We start from the raw sequence: 25,310 nt of genomic DNA on the forward strand, positions 1-25,310 counted from the left end.
GACGGGGTGTTGGGATTCAGGTTGGGAGGGAGAGGAGAGAGGAGAGAGGAGAGAGGAGAGAGCCCTCGTCTCTCACTGAAGAAATAATAAGGAGACAACCAGCAGACAGCCAGAAATCAAAGAACGGCCTCCTTAAAGAAAAGGAGGACAATGGCAGAGAAAGAGGCGTCGCCGGCTGCTGCTGGGAGCCTTTTCACACCGAAACACAGGAACAGAGGCGACGCGACACGACCACACTGCAGGTCCAGGAGGGACAAAGAACGCCTCCAAACAAGGTAACCATGAGCACGTCTACTTCCTGGAAGCTGCCAATGATTAAGACTATTTAGGGGAAATATGAGTGAAGTTTGGCTTGTTGCATCGTTACGAAGATAGTTCAATCACGAGCTGATATGCAAACTGCTGCGTCATCAAGGAGTCATCAAGGTGTCATCAAGGTGTCATCATTGTGTGATCAAGGTGACATCATTGTGTCATCAAGGTGTCATCAGTTTATTTTATTCTTTTAATGAAGTCGATTGAAGCTATTTTTTCATTTAATATGAAAATGAATGATAAACGCTCAACGTTAGCTTCCAGATCTCAAAGTGAATTCTTCAGATTGATTTGTTAAAATTACTTTCCGTCAGAAAAACAAATGATTTAGTGCATAAAGATATGAAATCAACTTAAGTTAAGAAGTAATCAGAGTACTTTACCTAATAAATGGTTCAAACTCTATATTAACTATATTCCTCTCTCGTTGCTCGACTCACTGACGGTTTCAGAACTAGTTTCATTTATTACGAAGATAAAATAACTTGTTTTGTCTGAAACTCAAGGATATTAAGTTTATCATGATTACAATAAAAAAACACTAATAAATATTGACATTTGAGTAACTTTGACATTTATTTTGTTGTATTTTTGCTTTTAAATAAATGTACTTAAATAATTAACCAATTATCTAAATTGTTGCTGATTCATTTCGCTGTCAATCAACCAATTGGTTGATTGACTAATTGTTTCAGCTCTAATACACAGTGCATGTAGCCCACATAACATATATATATTTAATTTATCATAAATTATAAAATACTAAATAATTGCAACTATTTTAATATTCAAGAAATAGTTTTGCTGTGAGAGCTTGCTGCTTTTCATAATTCTAGATTATTGTAAATTAAATATATCTGGGTATACTATATAGATATCACATGGGTTATATCTTTTATATATATATATATATATATATATATATATATATATATATATATATATATTTATATAAAATAATAAGTAGATGAATTGGCTGCTGGTTCCATGCTGAGCTTCCTCTCCACCACATGCATGCTAATGATATTCAGTCTCTCCATCATGCAGACAGGAGAAAACAGAGCACGAGGCAGAGCCTGTTTACTCCTGCACTTCACCACAGTGTGTCTCACAGTAGGATGAAAGAGCATGGTTAGAAAATATGAATAAATATTAATAAAAACGTCTCAGAGCTAAATGTGTAATCTGGTGCCATCTAGTGAGTTCAAAGCCGAGAGACATAATACATACATAATGCATCAATGACCACATCAATCATATTTCACTCATTTATTTTACATTATCAGCAACTATTAATCCCCCAAACATCTCCGACAGGCCTACTAATATTCGGACGCGTGTGTCTGGTGGTAATTACAACAGATCCCAGCGTGGGTGTGGCTGCTCCCTTGCATGACATTTATCTCCCGACAAATTAACCAAATTGGATGAAAAACTAAGAAAAAACAATCCGGATTAATAATCCAAACGAGAATACATCTTTATCCCGATTAGAGCTGCCTGTAAAGGATCCACACCGCCTCAATCATCTCCAGCCAAAGCTCATTACGGATTTGTAATAATCTCAACTCCATTATTAGCCGTTTAAATGTGCACATTGTGTGTTTTACCGGCTGAGATCTGCTCTAAAAGCAGGACTTTCATGTCTGATATTCGGGCTGTCAGCTGTCAGTGGGGCACTCCCTGCCGGCCAGCTGAGCAGCAGTAGCCGTTAGCTTCGGTTTGCTTTCTCCAACACAAACACCCTCTTATCGAGTCAACGAACAAGACACACACACATTTTACATTTCTAAACACGTGCGTGTGCGTTTTGCATTCATCTCCCATTGATCAGATGACATGTAAGCGTTGAATTGTACCTGTTAAAGAGTCCTAAAGTCGGCTGAGCTTCGTCCCTGACAGGCTACATCCATCCATGGAGGTCTGAGGTGTCCGAGCAGCTGCCTGATCAGAACCGCTACACAGCGGTGTACCAGACTACAGAGGTGTTAAGGTACATTACTGAATTCACTGTTAAGTAGAGAGCAGAGGGTTTCAACACAGATGGATGTTTGATAGAGTCTAACAACGCACACAGTTATCCCTCATCTGATTTGCTGTGTGTGTTGTGTTGCATGTCTTGTTAGTAAGAATGATATACTTATATTAATATTCTCACTTCCTTCATTGTTTCTGCATGCATTGTAAAGGATCAATATCGCATCACTTTGTAAATGATATTCTGTTTTTAGGTTTACTTTGTAACATCTGCCTCTTGGGACGACAGATGAAAAATAGCCTCTTGGCTTTAACTCTGGCGCATTTACAGCAATGTGTTTATTAATGTGCTCTGTCCCTTATCAAATAAACCAATACAATAAACGGACAATGTGTGAATAATAATTTAATAGAAGACAATTTAGTACATTTAAGGGAAATAGTTTCATGTTTCTCTTTTGTCGTGTGTTTGAACTGTAGGCAAGCGCTGGTGTTGGTAAGTTAACTTTGATATATTATGTTTCATAAATGTAGCGGTAATAATACAGAGGATTGAGGAAAGAATTGAGAATAAACATGAAAACAAAATAAACTTTTGTAATGAAACAATCATAACTACATTGCTTACGCATCTCGTTTTGTCTGTGGGGTTTTAGCAATTGTTGGACATATTTCTATCCGTGTATTTTATATTTATGTGTTTCACTTTATAACCTGGCAGATAAATGTATCTTTGGGGACCATGAATCCGAAACCTGAGGTTCCTTGAATCCTTTTTAGAATCACAAGTTTGATATGAATCAGATATATTCATTAGATCTGTAATGAAAGAAAGAAACAACAACCTCAGCAGGAACCGTGCAGCATCCTGTATGCAAAACAAACCCCAGGGCAGAACTTCAGCATTGACCCAAACCCATAAACACCTGGTTCAGTCCCCGGTTCTTCCTGTTTGGCTGAACAGGTTTCCAGACTCTCTTAGGCCTCCGGCAGTACACGTGTGGTGAAGGAAGAGATGAACAATGTAGAGCTGTAGAGCTCCGTTTCAAGAGTGAGCAACTGGAAATAGTTCCCCCGACTCCGAGCACATTCCTATTCCTGCTATGAACAAATCTGACAACTGGTGAGATTGCTCTCTAGAGATAGAACACAGCTCATTAGCAGAGAAAGGTGAAGTAGAAATAACACACACAGAGGGCAATACTTTGATACCTCAGTACATGAAGCGTGCTGCTAAACCTCAGAGTTGAGAGCAGCACAGGACGTGCTCCCTAAAAATAACGGTGTTAAATCTAATCGATAATGAATTTTATGACGACATTGTTCATGTTAAGATCTGCTTATTTAGATCAGCATCATGGTCGATATAAGTTCTTAATGTTACACAAAAGAAACGGTAGGAGCATCGCAGATCCATCGGTTTATTTTAATGTCATTCAGAAAGGAAATCATTGACAAAATGAAATAATCAAAGCACTTTGAAGAAGCAAGACTGTCAGTTATATATCAACTAAGAACAATGAAAATGATCAGTGTGTGTGTGTGTGTAAGAAGAGAAAACAAGCCAAACCTTTCTACTGTGTGTGTAGTAAACAGTCCCTCATGTGGATACTGTCGCCTGACCCGAGTGTGTGGTTAGGGTTAGAGCAATGCATGCTGGGAAAGCATAAGCACAGACACTGGATGAATGGACAGCACTGTCGCCTTGACATGTTAGACCACTCAGTCACTTTTCCCATCTTTGTGTAGATCGAGTCTGTATTCAAACAGAGTGAAGTTTGTGATTTTGGCCGCCAGCTCCGGAAGCACGAACTCTCTTGTCTTCTCGTAGCCCATGTGCTCGTACAGCTTCTGAGCGTCCGTTTGCACCACAGAGGTGTGCAGGACGACTGCTGCGTAACCTCTGTCACGGGTAAAGTCAGCTACTGTCCGACACAGAGCCTTAGCGACGCCCATCCCGCGGTGACTGCGGCGGACAGACATGCGCTTCAACTCCAAGCACGCAGGCGCATTGTCATTAGGAAGGCAAGCCACCATGCCCACCACCCGACCGTCAACTTCAGCCACCCAGAAGCACGAGTCCTTCTTCTGCATGTAGGTCTCACTGATGTCTTTGAGGTCCTGCTTGAGGGAGGTGTCGATGTATTTGTTGAAAATGTAGACGACAAACTGCCTGGCACCGGCCAGGAGGAGGGTGACGGCGAGGATGGGGAACAGGAAGGACTTGGAGCTGGTCATGAGAGCGCAGAACACACACATGAGCACCATTTGGGTCGGCGGCTGTTTCAGGATGTGCATGAAGGACGAAGGGATGTGCTCGCTCATCCCCATGGTGAAGATCTCCTTCACGGCCTCGGCGTCGTCATCCCGATACCTCCGGACCTCAACACTGGCCATGGCTCAGCCCTGCTCTGTAAAACAACAGGAGGTCAAAACAACCAGATAAATCACTTTGCAATCATATATTCGTTATTTTGTCCTTTAATTCTGTGTCTTCTCAGCATCACAGTGTGCTGAAGCATGTCCCTAAAACTCTCATTGGAGTGCATCATGTTGTCATTACAGTGGTAGTACTGGCACTTTGATAATCCCATTTCTGAAACTTTAAATACTTCTTTTACTTCTTCACATTGCAGAGAAACATGCTGTACATTTTCATGAACTACTCCGACAGCTGTTGTTCCTAATAACTGAGCCAACACAGATGTTACATGTGAAACATCATTAGCTCATAAGCTGCGTCGGTAGCACTGCTATTAAAGCCTGACCAGCAAACTGGGTTGTGCAATATAGAGGCTCATTCTAACTACGTATGTACGTATGTATGTATGCATGTATGTACGTACGCATGTACGTATGTATGTATGTACGTATGTATGTACGTATGTATGTATGTACGTATGCATGTATGTACGCATGTATGTACGTATGCATGCATGTATGCATGTATGCATGTATGCATGTACGTATGTATGTACGTATGTATGTATGCATGTATGTACGTATGCATGTACGTATGTATGTATGTACGTATGTATGTACGTATGTATGTATGTACGTACGCATGTATGTACGCATGTATGTACGTATGCATGCATGTATGCATGTACGTATGTATGTACGTATGTATGTACGTATGTATGTATGTATGTACGTATGTATGTACGCATGTATGTACATACGCATGTATGTACGCATGTATGTACGCATGTATGTACGTACGCATGTATGTACGCATGTATGTACGTACACATGTACGTACGCATGTATGTACGCATGTATGTATGCATGTATGCATGTACGTATGTATGTATGCATGTACGTATGTATGTATGCATGTACGTATGTATGTATGTACGTATGTATGTACGCATGTATGTACATACGCATGTATGTACGCATGTATGTACGCATGCATGTATGTATGTATGTATGCATGTACGCATGTATGCATGTACGTATGTACGCATGTATGTATGCATGCATGTACGTATGCATGTACGTATGTATGCATGTATGTATGTATGTACGTATGCATGTATGTACGTATGTATGTATGTATGCATGCATGTATGTATGCATGCATGTACGTATGCATGTACGTATGTATGTATGTATGCATGCATGTATGTATGCATGCATGTACGTATGCATGTACGTATGTATGCATGTATGTATGTATGCATGTATGTACATATGCATGTATGTATGCATGTATGTACGTATGCATGTATGTATGCATGTATGCATGTACGCATGTATGCATGTACGTATGTATGTATGTACGTATGTATGTACGCATGTATGTACGCATGTATGTACGTACGCATGTATGTACGCATGTATGTATGTATGCATGTATGTATGTATGCATGTACGCATGTACGCATGTACGTATGTATGTATGTATGTATGCATGTATGTATGCATGTATGTATGTATGTACGTATGTATGTATGTACGTATGTATGCATGTACGTATGTACGCATGTATGTATGCATGCATGTATGTATGCATGTACGGATGTATGCATGTATGTACGTATGCATGTATGTATGTATGCATGTACGTATGTATGCATGTATGTACGTATGCATGTATGTATGTATGCATGCATGCATGTATGTATGTACGCATGTATGTACGCATGTATGTATGCATGTATGTATGTATGCATGCATGTATGTATGTATGTACGTATGTATGTATGTATGTACGCATGTATGTATGCATGTACGTATGTATGTATGTACGCATGTATGCATGTATGTACGTATGTAGGTACGTATGTATGTACGTATGTATGTATGCATGTATGTATGTATGCATGTACGTATGTAGGTACGTATGTATGTACGTATGTACGTATGTATGCATGTATGTATGTACGTATGTATGTATGTATGCATGTATGTACGTATGTATGTATGCATGTATGTACGCATGTATGTATGCATGCATGTATGTATGTATGTACGTATGTATGTATGTATGTACGCATGTATGTATGCATGTACGTATGTATGTATGTACGCATGTATGCATGTATGTACGTATGTAGGTACGTATGTATGTACGTATGTATGTATGCATGTATGTATGTATGCATGTACGTATGTACGTATGTATGCATGTATGTACTTATGTACGTATGTATGCATGTATGTATGTACGTATGTACGTATGTATGCATGTATGTACGTATGTATGCATGTATGTATGTACGTATGTATGTATGTATGCATGTACGTATGTATGTATGTATGCATGTACGTACGTATGTAAATAAGCAACAAGACACTGTGGAGATTAAATAATGTTATTATCATGAATTATAATTAGATTTTGAGGGATCCTCATCAATGTTGGTTCATGTCACGTGTTCATGTAATAATGAGTAAACTAGAATATTGATATTGTTATCGGTCAATAGTAAGTGGAGTAAGATAAGATAATCCTTTATTAACTTGTATATAGTGTTCGTATAGTGCAAACAAGAGACATTGTCAAAAACACAAGATCAAAATAAGTATTATAAATAAGTAATAAAACAGTAAAGAATATTCAATAAGTAAAAAATCCACAGTAAACAAAATTGTAACTAAAATAGTATAGAATAATTGTTTGTGTAAACCACAAATACAATATAGATAATATTATGCTCACATTGTAATACATTAATCAAAGAGTCTGAAAACGACCCATTCTCGGAATGGTCTTTATTGAAGTTTATTATTTTCTTTTACATTCTGTATATGACTGTAAGAACTCATGGTTTTTACTCTTAACGGAGTGTGACATCAGTGTTTGTGTTCCGCTCAACAGGCTCAATAATAAATCAAATGTGAGATTAATCATTGTTTAATAAGTTATTCATGTTACGTAACATCATAGAGCAGTGCACAGAGTGGCAGAGGGAACTGTATATAAACTTTGTTGACTTTGAAAAAGCATTTGACTCCATTCATCGTGAAAGCCTTTGGCGTATATTGCGGCATTATGGGATCCCTGAAGATATAGTTCATGTGATCCAAAGTTTTTATACCAACTTCACATGTAGGGTTGGAAACAGCCTCCAAAGATTCCAAGTAAAAACAGGTGAAGGATGTGTGATGTCAGCTTTGCTCTTCAATATTACTATTGACTGGGTAATGAGACAAACAACTGAAGACCAAAATAGAGGCATTCGATGGACACTCTTCATCACTTGAAGATCTAGACTATGCAGATGATCCCTCTCTTCTTTCACATACTCATCGGCACATGCAGGAGAAAACATCCCGCCTCAGTGATTTTGGTCAGAAGATTGGCCTGAAGATCAGCAAAAAGAAAACAGAAGTGATGACTCTGAACATTCCCAATCCCTCACCAATTCAGCTTAACGGAGAAGATCTCCCTAAAACTGACGAGTTCACATATTTGGGCAGCACTGTCAGACACGATGGCACAGATAAAGACATCAAGAATCGTCTTAATAAGGCAAGGAACGCTTTCAAAGTACTGAATAACACATGGAGGTCACAGCAGGACACCATCAAGACCAAACTCAAATGTATCAGAGCTGTGTTTTATCCACCCTATTGTTCGATTATAATAATATATGATATTAATATAAAACCTATTGTACGGTTCTGAATGCTGGAGAATGACACAAGAAGACCTCAACAGACTATCAACCTTCCACACCAGAGTTTAAGGAGAATACTGCACATTTTCTGGCCAAACACCATTTCAAATAAAGAACTGTAGGACAAATGCCAACAAGAATGCATGGAGACCATCCTAATGAGAAGAAGATGGGGATGGATAGGACATGTGTTGAGAAAATATCTTGCTGATATTACAAGAACAGCCTTACATTGGACACCAGAAGGGAAAAGAAAAAGAGGCCGACCAAGAAACACACGGAGAAGAACTGTGGAGGAGATGCAGAGCCTGAACCACTCATGGGGCACCATCCAGAGACTCGTCCAGGACAGACAGGAGTGGAAGACTTTTGTTGCTGCCCTACATGCCAAGAGGCATAAAGGGAAATGATGAATGATGAATAAGTTATGATGATCAACAGAGCAATGAACCTCAAAGGTCACGTGACTCAGTCACCGTTGTATAACGGATTTTAACAGAAAAAAACACGGTGCGTTCGTAGTGCCAACTTTGCTGGCCATTAAACAACTTTATCACTCGTCATTAAACATTTAACACAATTAAAAAGCACAAATATGAACCTAGTTTTGTCCTGTTCAAAGGACACTAATTCCACTGATTAACGGTAGCTAACGGCAGCTAGCATCAGCGCTAGCTTCACGATTTGATTCGCTCTGGAGGAATAAACAAGATGAATAAACACAACCTACCGGGTTTAACTGAATGCTTTATGGCAGCAGCTTCTGGATGTGCTGAGCGTACGTGTGTGTGAAGAGATGCGGAAGATAGCAAAGTTTCCAGAAGTCAATAACGTCTCATTTTATTTGTCACTTACTTCCGCCCGTCGGATTTGATGCATTCAGGGAATGTCGGTAGAGTGGGAAAATCAATCGTCAGTAAATCCAGTATAGGATTCTCGTTATATTAAACTCCATCCTTCGGTCATATGATTGTTTTGAATGTTGTAGGCTATAAGATCTTTAAATGTTATTCTCATTCTAACATACATTCTTGGTGTGTATACGCGGAATTACAACTAGGTTGAAGCGATGTGATGCTCATAATTTCACTAATTTAAATAAATAGATTTAAATAAATACGAGCTTTAAATTGTTAGTGAACGCAGCTTGCGCCACTTCCTGTTTATTGCGTATTGGAATCTTGTTGCCATTTGCAGACCAACTCTCAGTATAATTGCATTTTATAAAACGGAATTATATTAAATATAGCATCATGCAAACCCCACTCTGAGCCTATTATGGCTTAACCTTAAATTATGGATCCTAACCGGCATTGTGTATGTATGATTAGATTATAAAGTAACAAGATAGTATTGACTTTGAGTGACAAAAGAAACTCGGGCATATTTTAACAGATGATTAATGATTCTCTGCAGCAGTGTTTACCAACCTTGTGACCCCTCTAAACAAACCAACGTCGACTTGCAACCAGGTTCAAGTACTCTGAGCCCTCCGAGTCATTAAACTGGTGATTTGTGTTACATTCTGCCCTATGGGAGCACAATCGCTTTCACTAACATCTTTACAAGATTTGACATCAAAATACAAACTATATTCAAAAATACAAAACTCAATAAAAGAACCAATTAAGGTAATTAACTGTTTTCACAATAACAACGCTTATAGTTTACAATAAATGTGAGATATTTCACACAACACAAAGACTGAAAAAATAATTTATTGTCTCCTGAGAAACAACGTGATTAGAGTTCATACATAAAATGATTATATAGATTTTCCCTTTTTTATGGTGTAAACTTTCCACTAACTTGATAGTCAAAAGATATAAAAGCATTATTTTTCCTTGAAACATTTTGGTTTTGTTTGTACAAAACATTCACTTTACATTCACTTCCCCGCCCAGCTGAGTGAGCAGAAACAAAAAGCTGCACATTTACAGAATACAAGTTTCTTTCCTCGTCTCTGTCCCTTCTAGCCCAGGTTGATCTCCCCGGCAAAGATGGTGATCAGCAGTATGATGGCGAACCCGGTGAGCAGCCCTGCGTTCTGGATCATGAAGAAGATGATCTTGGTGGAGGTCCGCTTCTGTTCCCGCAATATGTTGTCCATCTCTGGAAACTGAGATGAAGAAAAACACTCACATGTCAAAAATACAATGGCCTTATTGTTCAACAATCCACATAATGGGAAGTAACAACATACAAACAGGAAGTGCAGATTGGATTATTTCTTATTATTTAGTTCATGTAAACTGGAAACTGTCTGACTGCTGCTGTTTAAAATGACAGGTTAGCGGGTTCAAAAAGAGGTCATCGTTGTAGTATTTAGGATATTTATCTTTACAATAAGGAGAGTATACTGGTAGTATTTAGGATATTTATCTTTACAATAAGGAGAGTATAATGGGTAGTTTTACCTCTTCAGACCACAAATTATTCAAATTGACCAATCTGAGAAGGTATAAATCACTCTTTGCTTGCTTGAAGTGCTCACAGTTTATTTAAATATCTACCCTTTGATGTAGTGATGAAGGCTTTGTTTACAGAAGTATCATTTACTTCAGTTTGAGACATTTTTGCAAAGAACTGCAGTACCCAGCTGTGTTTGAACTTTTGTTTCAGATACATTTAATAATAATAATAATAATAATAAATCAATTTTCTATAGCGCTTTTCAAGATACCCAAAGATGCTTTACAAGGCAGAGACAAACAGAACAAACAAACAAATAAACAAAAAACAAAAAAGAATAACTGGAGAAGCTGCACTGAATGGGTCCTGTAGTGGAGGGTAGGGTGTGTGGAGTGGGTCCTGTAGTGGAGGGTAGGGTGTGTGGAGTGGGTCCTGTAGTGGAAGGTAGGGTGTGTGGAGTGGGTCATGTAGTGGAGGGTAGGGTGTGTGGAGTGGGTCCTGTAGTGGAGGGTAGGGTGTGTGGAGTGGGTCCTGTAGTGGAGGGTAGGGTGTGTGGAGTGGGTCATGTAGTGGAGGGTAGGGTGTGTGGAGTGGGTCCTGTAGTGGAGGGTAGGGTGTGTGGAGTGGGTCCTGTAGTGGAGGGTAGGGTGTGTGGAGTGGGTCATGTAGTGGAGGGTAGGGTGTGTGGAGTGGGTCATGTAGTGGAGGGTAGGGTGTGTGGAGTGGGTCATGTAGTGGAGGGTAGGGTGTGTGGAGTGGGTCATGTAGTGGAGGGTAGGGTGTGTGGAGTGGGTCCTGTAGTGGAGGGTAGGGTGTGTGGAGTGGGTCATGTAGTGGAGGGTAGGGTGTGTGGAGTGGGTCATGTAGTGGAGGGTAGGGTGTGTGGAGTGGGTCATGTAGTGGAAGGTAGGGTGTGTGGAGTGGGTCATGTAGTGGAGGGTAGGGTGTGTGGAGTGGGTCCTGTAGTGGAGGGTAGGGTGTGTGGAGTGGGTCCTGTAGTGGAGGGTAGGGTGTGTGGAGTGGGTCATGTAGTGGAGGGTAGGGTGTGTGGAGTGGGTCATGTAGTGGAGGGTAGGGTGTGTGGAGTGGGTCATGTAGTGGAGGGTAGGGTGTGTGGAGTGGGTCATGTAGTGGAGGGTAGGGTGTGTGGAGTGGGTCCTGTAGTGGAGGGTAGGGTGTGTGGAGTGGGTCATGTAGTGGAGGGTAGGGTGTGTGGAGTGGGTCATGTAGTGGAAGGTAGGGTGTGTGGAGTGGGTCATGTAGTGGAGGGTAGGGTGTGTGGAGTGGGTCATGTAGTGGAGGGTAGGGTGTGTGGAGTGGGTCATGTAGTGGAGGGTAGGGTGTGTGGAATGGGTCATGTCGTGGAGGGTAGGGTGTGTGGAGTGGGTCATGTAGTGGAGGGTAGGGTGTGTGGAGTGGGTCATGTAGTGGAGGGTAGGGTGTGTGGAATGGGTCATGTAGTGGAGGGTGGGGTGCAGGGGTTAGCAGGTGAAGGCGAGTTTGAAGAGGTGGGTTTTGAGGGCTTGTTTGAATGATGATAGGGAGGGAGCCTCACGGATGTGGATAGGGAGGGCGTTCCAGAGGGGAGGTGCAGCAGCTGAGAAGGCCCTGTCACCCCAGGTCCGGTGCTTGGTCCTGATGGTCTTCAGAGTGTTTGCAACGGCGGACCTGAGGCAACGGGTTGGGGCGTGGAGGGGGAGGAGGTCTGAAAGGTAGGGAGGGGCCAGGTTGTTTAGGGCTTTGTAGGTGGTGAGTAGTATTTTGAAGTCTATTCTGTATTTGACCGGGAGCCAGTGGAGGTTGCGAAGGACCGGGGTGATGTGTTCATAGCGGCGGGTGGAAGTGAGCAGTCGAGCGGCGGAGTTCTGAACATATTGGCGTTTATTGATGATTTTGTTGGGAGAACCATAGAGGATGCTGTTGCAGTAGTCGAGTCTGGAGGTTATGAGGGCATGGATGAGAATTTCGGTGGTGGCAGAGGACAGGGAGGGTCGGAGGCGTGCAATGTTCCTGAGGTAAAAGAAGGCAGTCTTGGTGATGTGGTTGGCGTGGGGTAGGAAAGAGAGGGTGGGGTCGAGGATGATACCGAGGTTGCGGACCTGGGTGGAGGGGGTGACGATGGAGCCATCAATGTTGAGGGAGAAGGGCTGGGCTGAGCGGGTGAGGGAGTTAGGGCCGATGATGAGTATTTCAGATTTGTTGCAGTTGAGTTTGAGAAAGTTCTGTTGCATCCATGATTTTATATCAGTGAGACAGGTGGTGAGAGTGGAGTGGGTGACGGAGGTGATGGTCTTGGTGGAGAAGTAGAGTTGGGTGTCGTCAGCGTAGCAGTGGAAGTTGAGACCATGACGACGGATGATTTGTCCAAGGGGAAGGATGTAAATGATGAAGAGGAGGGGACCAAGCACGGAACCGTGGGTGACTGGGGAGGTAAAGGATTTACAGTTGTTTATTGCAATGAATTGATGTCGGTCTGAGAGATATGAGGTGAACCAGGAGAGGGCAGTGCCAGTTATGCCAAGGGAGTACTGGAGACGTGAGAGGAGGATGGAGTGGTTGATAGTGTCGAAGGCGGCGCTGAGGTCAAGGAGGATGGTGAGGAATCCAGAGTCAGCAGAGAGAAGTATATCATTTGTGATTTTCAGTAGGGCGGTTTCTGTGCTGTGTTTTGAACGGAAGCCGGATTGAAAGGGTTCTTAGAGATTATGGAGATTGAGGTGGGACTTGAGTTGTGATGCAACAGCTCTCTCAAGGACTTTGGACAGGTAGGGGAGGTTGGAGATGGGCCGGTAGTTGTTGGGGATGTCGGGGTCAAGACCAGATTTTTTCAGCACGGGGGTGACAGCAGCGATCTTGAGTGTGGGGGGTATGAGACCAGAAGACAGTGAGGAGTTGATGATGTTGGTGATGAGAGGGGAGAGTGTGGAGGCAGGCCTTGACTAAGGAAGAGGGGAGGGGGTCAAGGGCACAGGTGGAGGTCTTCATGCTGGAGAGTATGGAGGAGAGGTCCATTTCCGTGATTGAACTGAAGGATGAGAGTGAGTGGCTTGGAAGTAGGGGAGAGTCATGTTGAGGGCTTGGGGGGGTGGTGGGGGCTGCCAGCTGGTTGTGTATTGCAATGATTTTGTCATTGAAGAAGGATAGAAATGAGGTGCATTTGCTGGTGGTGAAGGAGGTGGAGATGGTGTCCATGGGCTTGAGGAGTTTGTTGATGGTGGAGAAAAGCGTTTTGGGGTTGTTGGAGCCAGATTGGATGATGGAGTAGTGAGAGGAGCGAGCAGTGTTCAGGGCATCTTTATATTGTTGTTGGTGGAGTTTGAAGGCATCAAGGTGAACAGTAAGTCCAGTTTTTTTGGCAAGACGTTCCAGTTGACGGCCCTGCGCTTTGAGGAGGCGAAGTCGGTCAGTGTACCAGGGGGCGGAGTGGGTGAAGGAGATGAGTTTGGATTTTTTGGGGGCGATGACGTCAAGACAGGAGGAGAGTGCATCATTATAGTACTTGACCAGGGCAGTGGGGGAGGCAGTCGAAATCGGGGCCGAGGCAGAGACAGTGGCAGCCAAGGTGGAGGAGAGCGAGGGGATGTTGATGGACTTGATGTTCCGGAATGCTATGGTGTGATTCTGCTTAACATGGGGGGTGGGGATGTCTATGTCCAAGGTGATAGCCAGCATTCAGCATTTCTTTATATTCTGGCCACTTGGGGGCAGCACAACAACCCATAAACACAACATTAACATCAATTCATAGAGTTGTTACGGCAGACATGATAGTGAACAGTTGCCTGTTTACAGGCACAGAGTAACATAAGCTTCACGTTTCTGGCCACCAAATTAATAAAAGTCCAATAATTCTGCTGATATTGCTGCAAAACAATGAGGTGAAAGACGCTCTGTGGAGCTGAGGGGAACTGCAGAGTGGAGGAATAACTCACTGTGGGTTTAGAAATACATATTTCATACACGTGTTGTCATTTGGCTTTAAAGATTTACATGTTCAGTAGAGATGGAAGGCTTTGGACTGAGTGTCACTGAGACAATGGGGAAGTCCCAAAGTCTAACATCGCTTTGGTCTTTATATGGAATCCAATGACAATAACAAATATATAGATTCACATTAAATCACACGAACAGAAGACCGGATTTGTAAAATCAAAAGTGCAAACATGAACAGCAATCTGCACGTGCAGAGTTCCTCCGGTGGTGTAATCTAACTCACCATGTCTGCCAGTGCAATGTACAGGAACATTCCTCCCGCGATGGCAAAGATTGCATTGGGGGCAAAGTTGCTCCCGAGCAGGATGCCAAACACAAGACCGATGTAACAGGACACGGCTGACAGCAGGTTGAAGAAGATGGCCTGTGGGACGGTCATTCCAGCATTCAGCAGGATAACAAAGTCACCTGAAGACAGAAGTTCAACAGCCAGTCTGAGCATCATTCTAAAAGCAATGTGAGTCATTTTACTCACTTGTCAAAGCCGAGGTTTAAAACATAGTGGAAAGAGGCTTAACTGAAATATTCCGTTAACTTTAGCTTTGAGTTTAAGACTTTAAACCGCAAACCAAAGAAGAATCATGATGTTTGATAAGACTTACAGACCTTTCTTATTCAGCTTTGGCACAGAAATGACTTTAGAGTTGAAAGAAGCTCTAAATAGCAACAACACACTTTGCATTTCTGCTCAATAATAGTTGGGAGTAAACCATAAAAAGAGTGTTCAAGACACATACCATGAAACCGTAACGTTCCCAGTTTGTCGCCTCATTTCCTGTCTACTCTCTATTAACGCCTTCAATGGAGCAGAAAAAAGTTTAAAATAAGTTCAAAGCATGTTCTTTCTCACGTTGTCTTTAAGTGAGCAGAGCAATAGAAACATCCGCACACGATTATAGTAAAGATATATCAACCTGTTTTTAATCCCGTAAACCCAGTTTTCCTGTTTAGCGTTGACCTGAATGTCTTTAAGGTTCATTATGTTGTATTCCACTCTGTCTCACAGAACCACATATTCTGTATCGGACTGTTCCAGCTCTTCATTGGAGCTGTGATGTTTAAACTAATGCCATTAAAATGTAGATATTATAGATGTTGAAACATTTCCCCAAATTCAGCCTGAAATATTTGGTATCTTTGGGATCCAGTAACGTCCGATTGGAGCGATGTTTTTAATGACTGATCTTCACCTGGTCGAGCAGGTTTAGAGTCTCACTCACCCAGCTCGTGGGGGAACTCCTCACACACGATGGCGGTGGACGTGCTGAACCCCGTCAGTACCGACACAGTGAACGAGGCGCCGATGGCCAGACCATCGATGAAGTTGTGCAGCGCGTCGCTCAGCGTTATCATCCACGCCACCGTCTTGATGCTGGAGACGTGTCGCCCACGCAGCCAGTGGCACATCACATCAGCCCCCTGGGCGTCCTGGAGGAGGGAGGAGACGGGTTAAAGGCACACGACTACAGCTGCTGTATGATTATTACACCAACGCAGAGTGATGTGTAAACAATGACTTATGTGGCTTCAGTGAGCCACGAAGAAAACTCATGATATCTTTAAAACCCAAAGTTCAAATCAGACAGAAAATGTTGTTTTTGGCATCTGATCAATAACTTGTTAATGGGCACATGTCATTATAAACCTCAGTGCTTTTGTGCATATATTTCGGTATCTGCAATTTACAAAATATGAATAAAGAATATGAATATGAAATAAATACGACCCAGAGATTTATTTTTGCGCTGCCTAGATCAGAAAATATTTGATTCAACAAGCCGATCACATCTGGCTTCCCTTTCTATGCAACATGTATGTTTCTCTCCAGCCAATCAGAGCGGACAGAGCTTCTGCAGGAGGGCTCTTAAAGAGACAGGCGCTGAAACTGAGCGTTTCATTTAGAGGAGAATAAAGGTTTGTTCAGACAGACAGTATGAGGACAAATAAAGTGTTTCTTCAACATTAAAGCATGTCAACATGTTGTAGAAGAAACACAAAGTACAAGTATGAACCTGAAAATGAGCATAATATGTCTCCTTTAAGGCATTCTATCATTGATGTTACTAACTAGAGTCCCCAGATGTTTGATGTGGACATCACTGCAGTGGTAAAAGCTTTCAACTAGACTAAGAGTCTACAGCCGTACCAGCAGCTCTGAGGCTCAACTTGAGTAAATTGTGCTTTAAGCTAAATGCTAACAACAGCTTGCTAACATGCCTGCAATGACAATGCTAAAAAAGTTTAGCAGGTTTAATGTTTACCATGTTCACCATCTTATCTTGTCTATTAACCAAAGACATTACAGTTCATCATGAGAGGGACATGAATGTCTTTGGACTCAATTTATTTGCATCTATCGAATAGTTGTTGAGACTTTTCACAGAAAACCTCTTGGTGGTGTTAGAGAAGCAGCAGGTCAGCGGGATTCATCCTCTGGAGACCACGAATGTACAAACTTTCACAGCAATCCGACCAATAGTTTCACCAAAGACGAGCCAGACTGAACAACCGCCGGGCACAAAGACAAAGACTGAGGAAATCTTAAAGGTAACAGATACTAATTAATCAAACTACAGGAACTATTCTACCTTCATGAATGTGCAGCATTTCGTATCGGAACTCTTCAATTACAAATATAATGGCACAAGTGTTTTTAATGGGAAACCGGAGAACAGGCGGACATTAAAGAGCCTCTGGGCTTCGGTTGAAGACAAAACGCCCCTTTTATTATCCACGGCCAACAAGGAGTCTTTGTGCTCAACTCACACAACTCCAGCATTTAGCAGGAGAGGAAGGATCCGAGGCCTTCATCCCTCTGTGACACCGGCATGTCTGTTTGTTTAGTGTTTTCATCTTCTCCACATGAGACAAGAGGTTTCACTGTTAAACATTGACAGCAGCGCTAATCGCCTCCCGTCACTGATAACAGCTCAATAAATTACTCTTCAGTAAAAACTGAGCTTGCAGGAACACAAGGACAAGTTCTGAAATACTGATCACGTTGCCACAACTTCCATCTCTGCATGTAACTCGCACCATCACGACTCATAGGTTTAAATACCATCGTGCATTATAGTCCATGATGCAGTCAGTCAGGTGTTTCCGTGATAGAGAGACAAATCTCTATCACGCACACAATGACTTAAGTTCACTCACTGTTTCTATTAGCTTCTCTTTACGGCTGCTCATAGAGAACAGATGATGCGAGTACGAGGGGGATTGCTGTGGAGGCTAAGGTGACGTGTGTGCAGACAGAGTTGATCAGTGCCAACAGGCTGAAAATAAAAGTATCATTCCAACATCTGTACTGTGTCATTCAGCCAGGAGAGCGAGCACCGGTACCTGAGAAGATGTCTCGTTGGGCTCTGGGTTCGGGCTGCTCTTGTCCGTGTTGATGGTGTTGATGGTGGTCAGAACGATGGAGTCCTTCTTCTCCACTACGTCTCCGTTCTGGAGGGAGTTTTCTTGAGGCCGCTCTGCAGGAGCAAAGTGGCTGTGGCCATGCTGAGGACACCAGAGGCAAAGCAAAGTCAGAGAAGCAGCAGAGTCGATGTCCAAGAAGATGGAGTCAGAGAGAAACACCATGAAGGTTAATGAACTGGTAGGCTGAGGGGTACATCAAAATGTTACGTCTGCAATACTTTATGAAATACATGTAGATTCAAAACTACTCCTAATACTTCAACAAGGGGTTGTTCAAAGCTAAGCTAACTGACGTAGCTTCATATTAAACGTAGAGCATATTTCCCAGAATGCCAACCTGTCCTTGTGTACAGCTTTATTCTAACGTTTCATTCTCACTGACTTCTTCACCAAAAATGTTTCTGTTTCCTGATTAAAAGCTCTGCGTTGGTGTAAAGTTAACACAGAAGCTGTAAACTGTGCCATCGTATAAATCTTAGATCGGTTGAAGGTCACAATGTGTGACCCTTGTGTCCTCGACCCAGAATGATTAACAGCAACAACAGGAGACATTAGGTGCACGACTCCCCTTAAGGGTAATTGCCCTCATTAGCAGCCACTTCAGCTAATAAACGGTTGATTCAGTGGCAATGAAAGAAACGTGTTTGCATCTTAATAAACTCACTGAACTGTTACCTTACCTCATCGTCTACCCGGAGAGACATCTTCAGGATCTTCTCCACGAAGAACAAGATGTAAAACCCTCCAAATATTCCAACTGCATTCGCCACATAGTTATCAATTTTGGGATCAAAGCCCAGAGCCTGTGGAGTAACAGGAGAATGTTAGCGGCATGTTAGCAAACAGAACCTCCCTTTATTCACACTACAACATGAAGCCATGGTACCCGCTCCACCGGTTACAGACCTCGGGTATGAGCTGAAGCACAGCGTTGGAGAAGAGCGTCCCGATGGCCAGGCCGATGAAGTAGGTCAGCACTTTGGGGAAATAAGGCTTCTTGGTGAAGGGGATGAGGAAGAGACCGAGCAGGGACGCCAGGTTGATCACAGTGACGGCCAGAAACCCATAACCCCACACTGTCAGGGCACCAAGGAGGATTAACAGGTCACTATAGTGCTACACGCTGTGGAGATGTTGTGTGCTTTCAGCTTGTTCTTGTGGTGTTTTTGTTTCTTTTTAGATTTTCCATCTTCAAAAGCTCCTCCATCGTGATGTGAACCTATATCTTAACATGCATTACAACCGAGTTACCAAACACACAACAAACTCAACAAAAGACACAAAACTGTGTATTTGCAGAGGAGAGATTCTGTTCACAAGGCCGGTGAAGAAACAGCGTGCATGATGAACAACACACTGAACAACAGTCACAGTTGGTTGTAACTGTGTCAACAGCACCGAGGAGCGAGCTCAGAGGTCAGCGGCTCTGTGAGTCAATCAAGGACACCGTGTGACTGTGACGGTCCTCCTGTGTACCTGAAGCCAAGGTCCACCATGACAGAGGATGCTGTATGCTGTACAGATGGACTTGTGAGGGGCTATATCAATACAACTTGAATGTAATGTAATGAGCCAAGTAATGAAGAGAGATAGAGAGATGAGCTGATACGAAAGGTCCAGATTCTAACATGAGGATCCAATAAGACGAGCCGACACGTCCAGTCGCTTACATTTAATTTACTTAGAAACAAAGAGAGGAAATAAGAGCTCAGACTGATGGTTAACAACAGAGCAGATTAACAGTAACTCAGCTGCTAGAAGTGTTCAGATTCAGATATTGTACTTTTTAAAGTATCAATACTACACCGTAAAAAATACTCAATGTTCAAAGTAAAAGTCCTGATTACAAAATCAAAATTCAGTAAAAGTACAAAAGTATTGGCAATAAATATACCTAAAGTACCAAAATGATGCAGAATGAACCATTTTGTAACAATTTTATTTTTATTTAACCTTTATTTAACCAGGTAAAATCAATTGAGAACCAATTCTCATTTTCAATGATGACCTGGCCAAGAGGCAGTAGCACAGTCCACACAAGTTACACAAACAACACAGATACAATACAGTGTGACAAACAATGGAAAAATGACTAAAAACAACCAAGATAAAATAATAAACACTATGTACAAAATAAAAGGCAGATTACTGGATGTTATTTGTAAAAAAAAAAATGGAAGCAAGTACAGCAGTCAACTATAACTTGTTGCAGCTTATGTTTGAACATGTTGAGAGAGGTGAGAGCTGTTAGTTTGAGTGTGTTTTGTAGTGAGTTCCAGTCCTTTGCAGCGGCAAAATGAAAGGAGTTATGACCAAACACAGTACGGACTTTTGGAATGATGAGCCTAATGAAGTCACTGGATCTTAAATGCCGATTGCTGTCAGAAATGCGCAGAAGATTTGAGAGGTAATGAGGAGTCATTCCCAAAATGGATTTATAGACCACGAGCAGCCAGTGTTGTAGCCGCCTGGTATGAAAGGAGGGCCAATCCACCAATCTGTAAAGAGCACAGTGGTGGGTGGTGAAGGGTGCACATCTGGCAAAACGGATTGCTGAGTGGTGGAGTGTGTCCAGTTTTCTGAGGGTGGTCTTTGATGCCATTTTATAAATTATATCGCCGTAATCAAATAGAGGAAGGATGGTCATTTTCACAAGGATGAATTTGGCAGAGTGTGTGAAGGAGGCCTTGTTTCGATACAGGAAACCCAGTCTAGCTTTGACTTTAGCCAGAAGGTTATTGATGTGTATGTTAAATGAGAGAGACGAGTCCAACCAGAATCCAAGGTATTTGTAGGAGCTGACAAACTCCAGCTCCGAGCCATCAGCACTGTAGACCTTGGGAGGGCTGGGAATGATGAGGTTTTTCCGGTCAAACAGCATACATTTGGTCTTGGACAATAACTATTACATGAGTGGATTATTATTATTGATGCTTTAATGTGTTTATTACTTTAATGTTTCAGCTGGTAAAGGAAGAATACTGTGTGGCTGTTTGTTGACTTGGCCTTTGACTCTGCTTGATAGGCTTCAGGACGTCTGTCAGAGGGTTTAACAGCTATTGTTCTGTTGGTCTGTCAAAGGTCTGGCTGGTTTAACAGCTATTGTTCTGGGTGTTTATCTGTGAGAGCTGAGGGTTACCTATCTGACCCACTGTCTCTGTCCAAGGGTTCCTCAGGGGTCCAATCAGGTCCAACCTTATTCAAAATCTACATAAACAACGTTGCTCACGCTGAGAGTGGCTCTCGCATCCATTTATATGCTGACGACACCATCTTGTACACATGTAGCCTGACTTTCATCCTTCACCTTCTCTTAAACACGAACAAACCAAATGTCTGGTTTTCAACAGACACTTACCACAAAATACCTGCACTCTCGATATCTCCTCCCTGGATGGTGTCTGCTCCCTTTAACACGCACATGAACACACTGCTTTCCAAAGTCAGATCAAGAGTTGGTCTTCTGTACCGTAACAAAGCCACCTTCACCCACACTACAAAGCACACCCTGGTCCTCCCCATCTCAGACTGTGGTGACGTAATCTACAGGTGCTTCTCAATAAACTAGATGTCATCTACCACACAGCCAGCCTCCTGCCAACACTCACCACTGCAGCCTGTACTGTACATATGATGATGCTGTAACTGTTGTATGAGATTGTTTGAGATGTTGTATTTGTTTGTAACGACTCGCCTCCTGTTGCTGCCTCTTTGGCCAGGTCGTCGTTGGTCAAAATAAAAGAATAGAAAGTAAGGGGACGAGGTTTGTGTCCATATGTGCTTTAAATGTCTTTACATTATCCGCATATATCTACACAAATATCCATTACACCTCCATGTCTAAGTGTGTCCAGTGTTTCTTACTGGTGCTGAAGACAGAGACTGAAGTTGTGTCAGACTCAAAGTTCATGTTTGGAAACAGTAAAGTAATCTAAACACCAGGTCTGTTCAGTAACGGCTCTGGAGCTTTCGATCGTATGTTCTTCATCAGGTGGAGTCTTAGATGTTCAAATCTCCATTTCTCTGAGCAGGACTTTTTGTCCATGTTGACGAGATTGAAAGTTCACGCTTTCATTTGAAAACAGCAGTTTGCAAAACTGTGTTGGTGGTGAGATCATTCTATTTAGGGTTCACAGTGTCCTCCATCCACAGTGACGGAGTAATGATCTCTGGCAGATTAAATGCAACAAACCCTCATGAACTGTGAGTTATCTGAGTAGCGGGGGTTTCAACAAATAAACCTGCGTGTGATGAAGCAACTCACCCGAGTAGTCGAGGGGCTGAGTAGCTTTGTGGTCGGTGTAGGGGCAGGAGGGCAGCAGCACCTGGGTCAACACAGCGGGGCAGATTCTCCCCAGATGTCCCACAGTCAGCTGGCTGACATTACTCAACCCGAAGTGGGACAAGATCTGCTCAGCTGAGGGACACTGAGGGGCAGAAAGACCACATTAGATATCGTTTTAATTGTTCCTAAATCTATATTTTGTCTCCAACATACTTCCTGTTTTGATTGTAATGCTCATCCGTCTTCTTCTTGATCTAAGTTTCATCTTTGTGTATGAAATGTGCGATGTGAGTTATGTTTCTAATGTTCATTAATGACATTATGAAGTTATCCTTAACATTAAGAGTAGAGTGAAGGTAAAACAGCACTAGAAGACTTATGCAGTTTCATAAGTTTAATGTTATTATATATCACAAGTCAATTCCAAATAAACATATTTTGTGAATTATTTCATTATTAAATGCATTCATTTAAAAAGGAAAAGATATTGGCAATGATATAATAATAATAATATGTTTATTTAGTGTACCACCGCTAATGGAACATGATTCCCAAAGTGCTTTATAATAATATAATAAAAGAACAGTGAAGATTTAAAAGCATAAAGGTGTAAAAACAATCAATAAAATAAAAGAATAATAGGAGAAATGATTATGTTCAGCCCCATCGTGTACGCCAACAGATAACATATTACACAGAATGTCTCAGGCATTTATTATTAACGTGTTAATTACTATATAAAAGTCTGTTTCACGCAGTAAGAAATCAATAATAAGCTCATTTAGATTCCATCAGTATGTTGTGTAATAAATAAATATGAACGTGCTCACCTCCTGGTCCGCCAGCGGGTTCCCCTCACTTACTGCCTGAGATCTTCTGTCGGAGACCACCAGCAGTAGATCATCCAGGTTCTCCATCGAGATGGAACTATTTTGGCCATAATATCGTAAAATGTTCTCTAGAAACACGCGTCCGTCCACAGCCACGTTCATACTCACAGACTCTGGAGTACAGACTGAAACGCACGTAATTAAACATATTAATTTAAACATAGCTGTTGGTTTTTATGCTGTTTCCTTCAGTTAATAAATCAGCTACTTCTGCTGCTCTGTACAAATAAAATAAATCAATAAATCCGTGGAGTTTGTTCTCGGTCCGGAATCAGATCCATGTTCCAGTGAGAGCAGACTTCTCGTGTTTGCGGGTTGTGTGAAGGCAGCAGCGGCGTGTTGTGATGAGATCTGAGGATCTGAGGGACTATCGGAGGATCAGTTCAAAGATCGGTCTGCAGAGCCGTGGAGGGAAAACATGGAGCTGACCGACCGCGTGCACTCAGTGTGTCAATGCTTTCTTTTGTGACCGACTTTCTCACTCGGTATGCAACGTACACACACACACACACACAGTGTGTGTGTGTGTGTGTGTGTGTGTAAAGGCTAACAGTGGGAACAAAGTCACTATAGCCTTTAACTCAGTGCGACTCAGTCTACAGCTGTGACTCAATTATGAAACAGCTGGATGGAAGATGAAAAAAGAAATCATAAACATGAGCGTCTGAAGCTCCGCGTCGCCCCCTGGTGGCAGCTGGTGGTCACCGCATGTATGCATCAAGATGTCCCATATTATCTGCAAAGAGAGTTGTTTTTGTTGCCGTTTACATTCCTTGTGATGCAGATTTAATAACTGCACCTCAGGAATGCACGAGTGCTTTTATTATGTGTTGCTCGTCATGTTTTTCTGCATTGTGTTGTGCGTCCCTGTGCTGCATAATGACAATAAATGACAGTTTTTATGCCTTAGATCACTTTATGTTTTTAAACTAAAGCTGTTCATTTGATATAATAATATATTTGGTACATAAAGTAATCTACTACTTTAGGCTACCTTTCCAATATTAATTCCTTTATTTTGTCTCTATTTAGTTGGTTCGTCGACTAATCGCTCGGAAAAAAAAGAAAAAAGTTTTTTTAGACCATTATTCATATTTTATGTTTTTTTCATGCTGAATGTCTTATTATTTAACTTATTTAACTAATGAGCACATCTCAGGTACACGAGACCTAACGTGGTGCTTCTGTGTGTCTGCTGCAGGAACAGCCCTGCACCATGTGTCCCTCTTATTAACGTCCTCTTATCTGTTCTTAATCCTGTCTTTGTGTCGGTGCAGCTCATCTCTAACATGTAAGTGCATTTAAACGTATATGTATATAACTGTGTACGGGTATCTTTACATCAACAGTTAGTTTGTATCTTGCCGTTGTTTAGAGTCAGTGGGGGTGGAAGTAGCTTCTGTGTGTGTGTGTGGGTGTACTTGTGTTGTTTTGTTTCATGTATTTTCTATATATATTTGTGTTTATCCTAATAAATACACATTTCACAGATCAATAATGTCTGATCTCAGTATTCTTTTGATTTGTTTACAATCTACAGACTCTCAGACTTTTATACTGTCCGTAGTATCTCTCTATAAATAGATTCATAATAGTTGGATGTCTAGTTTCTTACTTAACTTTGTGTCTGTTTCTGTCTTCCTGTAAATTGTTGAAGAACATTGAGAGAAACCTAAAACTGTTTTTATGTGTTCACATATGAAGCCGATTCAGATTCCACCGTCTTCATTTTAAACACTGAATGACTCTTTTTATTTACAGAGATACATTTGGACTATTTTATCTGTACATTTATATTCCATATTCATGATTCTTGACTCTTGCAGCACTTATGTTCTTCTTTGTTTTATTGAGAGCGTTTTGCATTAAATACCTGCGAGGTGAACT

The 25,310-nt window shown here is 41.8% G+C and overlaps 2 protein-coding genes across 4 annotated transcripts; both read right to left on the bottom strand.

The window, feature by feature from the left end:
• Nucleotides 1-3,699: 3,699 nt before the first annotated feature.
• Nucleotides 3,700-9,298, bottom strand: LOC142967768 (putative N-acetyltransferase camello). Of its 3 annotated transcripts, none has more exons than XM_076107333.1 (3): nt 9,151-9,298; nt 8,652-8,800; nt 3,700-4,703 (listed from the first exon to the last, which is right to left on the bottom strand). In XM_076107333.1, exon 3 carries the CDS (start codon nt 4,687-4,689, stop codon nt 4,015-4,017), a length of 675 nt encoding a protein of 224 aa, XP_075963448.1. In that variant the 5' UTR covers nt 4,690-4,703; nt 8,652-8,800; nt 9,151-9,298; the 3' UTR covers nt 3,700-4,014. The 3 variants fall into 3 exon arrangements, 2 of the variants coding, with proteins under 2 accessions (XP_075963448.1, XP_075963449.1); XR_012958954.1 differs by lacking the exon at nt 3,700-4,703 and adding an exon at nt 7,498-8,104; XM_076107334.1 differs by lacking the exon at nt 8,652-8,800.
• Nucleotides 9,299-10,120: 822 nt separating this feature from the next.
• Nucleotides 10,121-25,193, bottom strand: slc39a8 (solute carrier family 39 member 8). The gene is made up of 8 exons (XM_076107383.1): nt 23,364-25,193; nt 22,513-22,675; nt 19,155-19,324; nt 18,929-19,051; nt 18,168-18,329; nt 16,046-16,253; nt 15,049-15,233; nt 10,121-10,539 (listed from the first exon to the last, which is right to left on the bottom strand). Exons 1-8 carry the CDS (start codon nt 23,583-23,585, stop codon nt 10,393-10,395), a joined length of 1,380 nt encoding a protein of 459 aa, XP_075963498.1. The 5' UTR covers nt 23,586-25,193; the 3' UTR covers nt 10,121-10,392.
• Between the last annotated feature and the right edge of the window lie 117 nt (nt 25,194-25,310).

Source organism: Anarhichas minor, unplaced genomic scaffold, assembly GCF_050575085.1.
Source record: "Anarhichas minor isolate MPS153535 unplaced genomic scaffold, ASM5057508v1 ptg000038l, whole genome shotgun sequence".
Taxonomy (NCBI): Eukaryota; Metazoa; Chordata; class Actinopteri; order Perciformes; family Anarhichadidae; genus Anarhichas; species Anarhichas minor.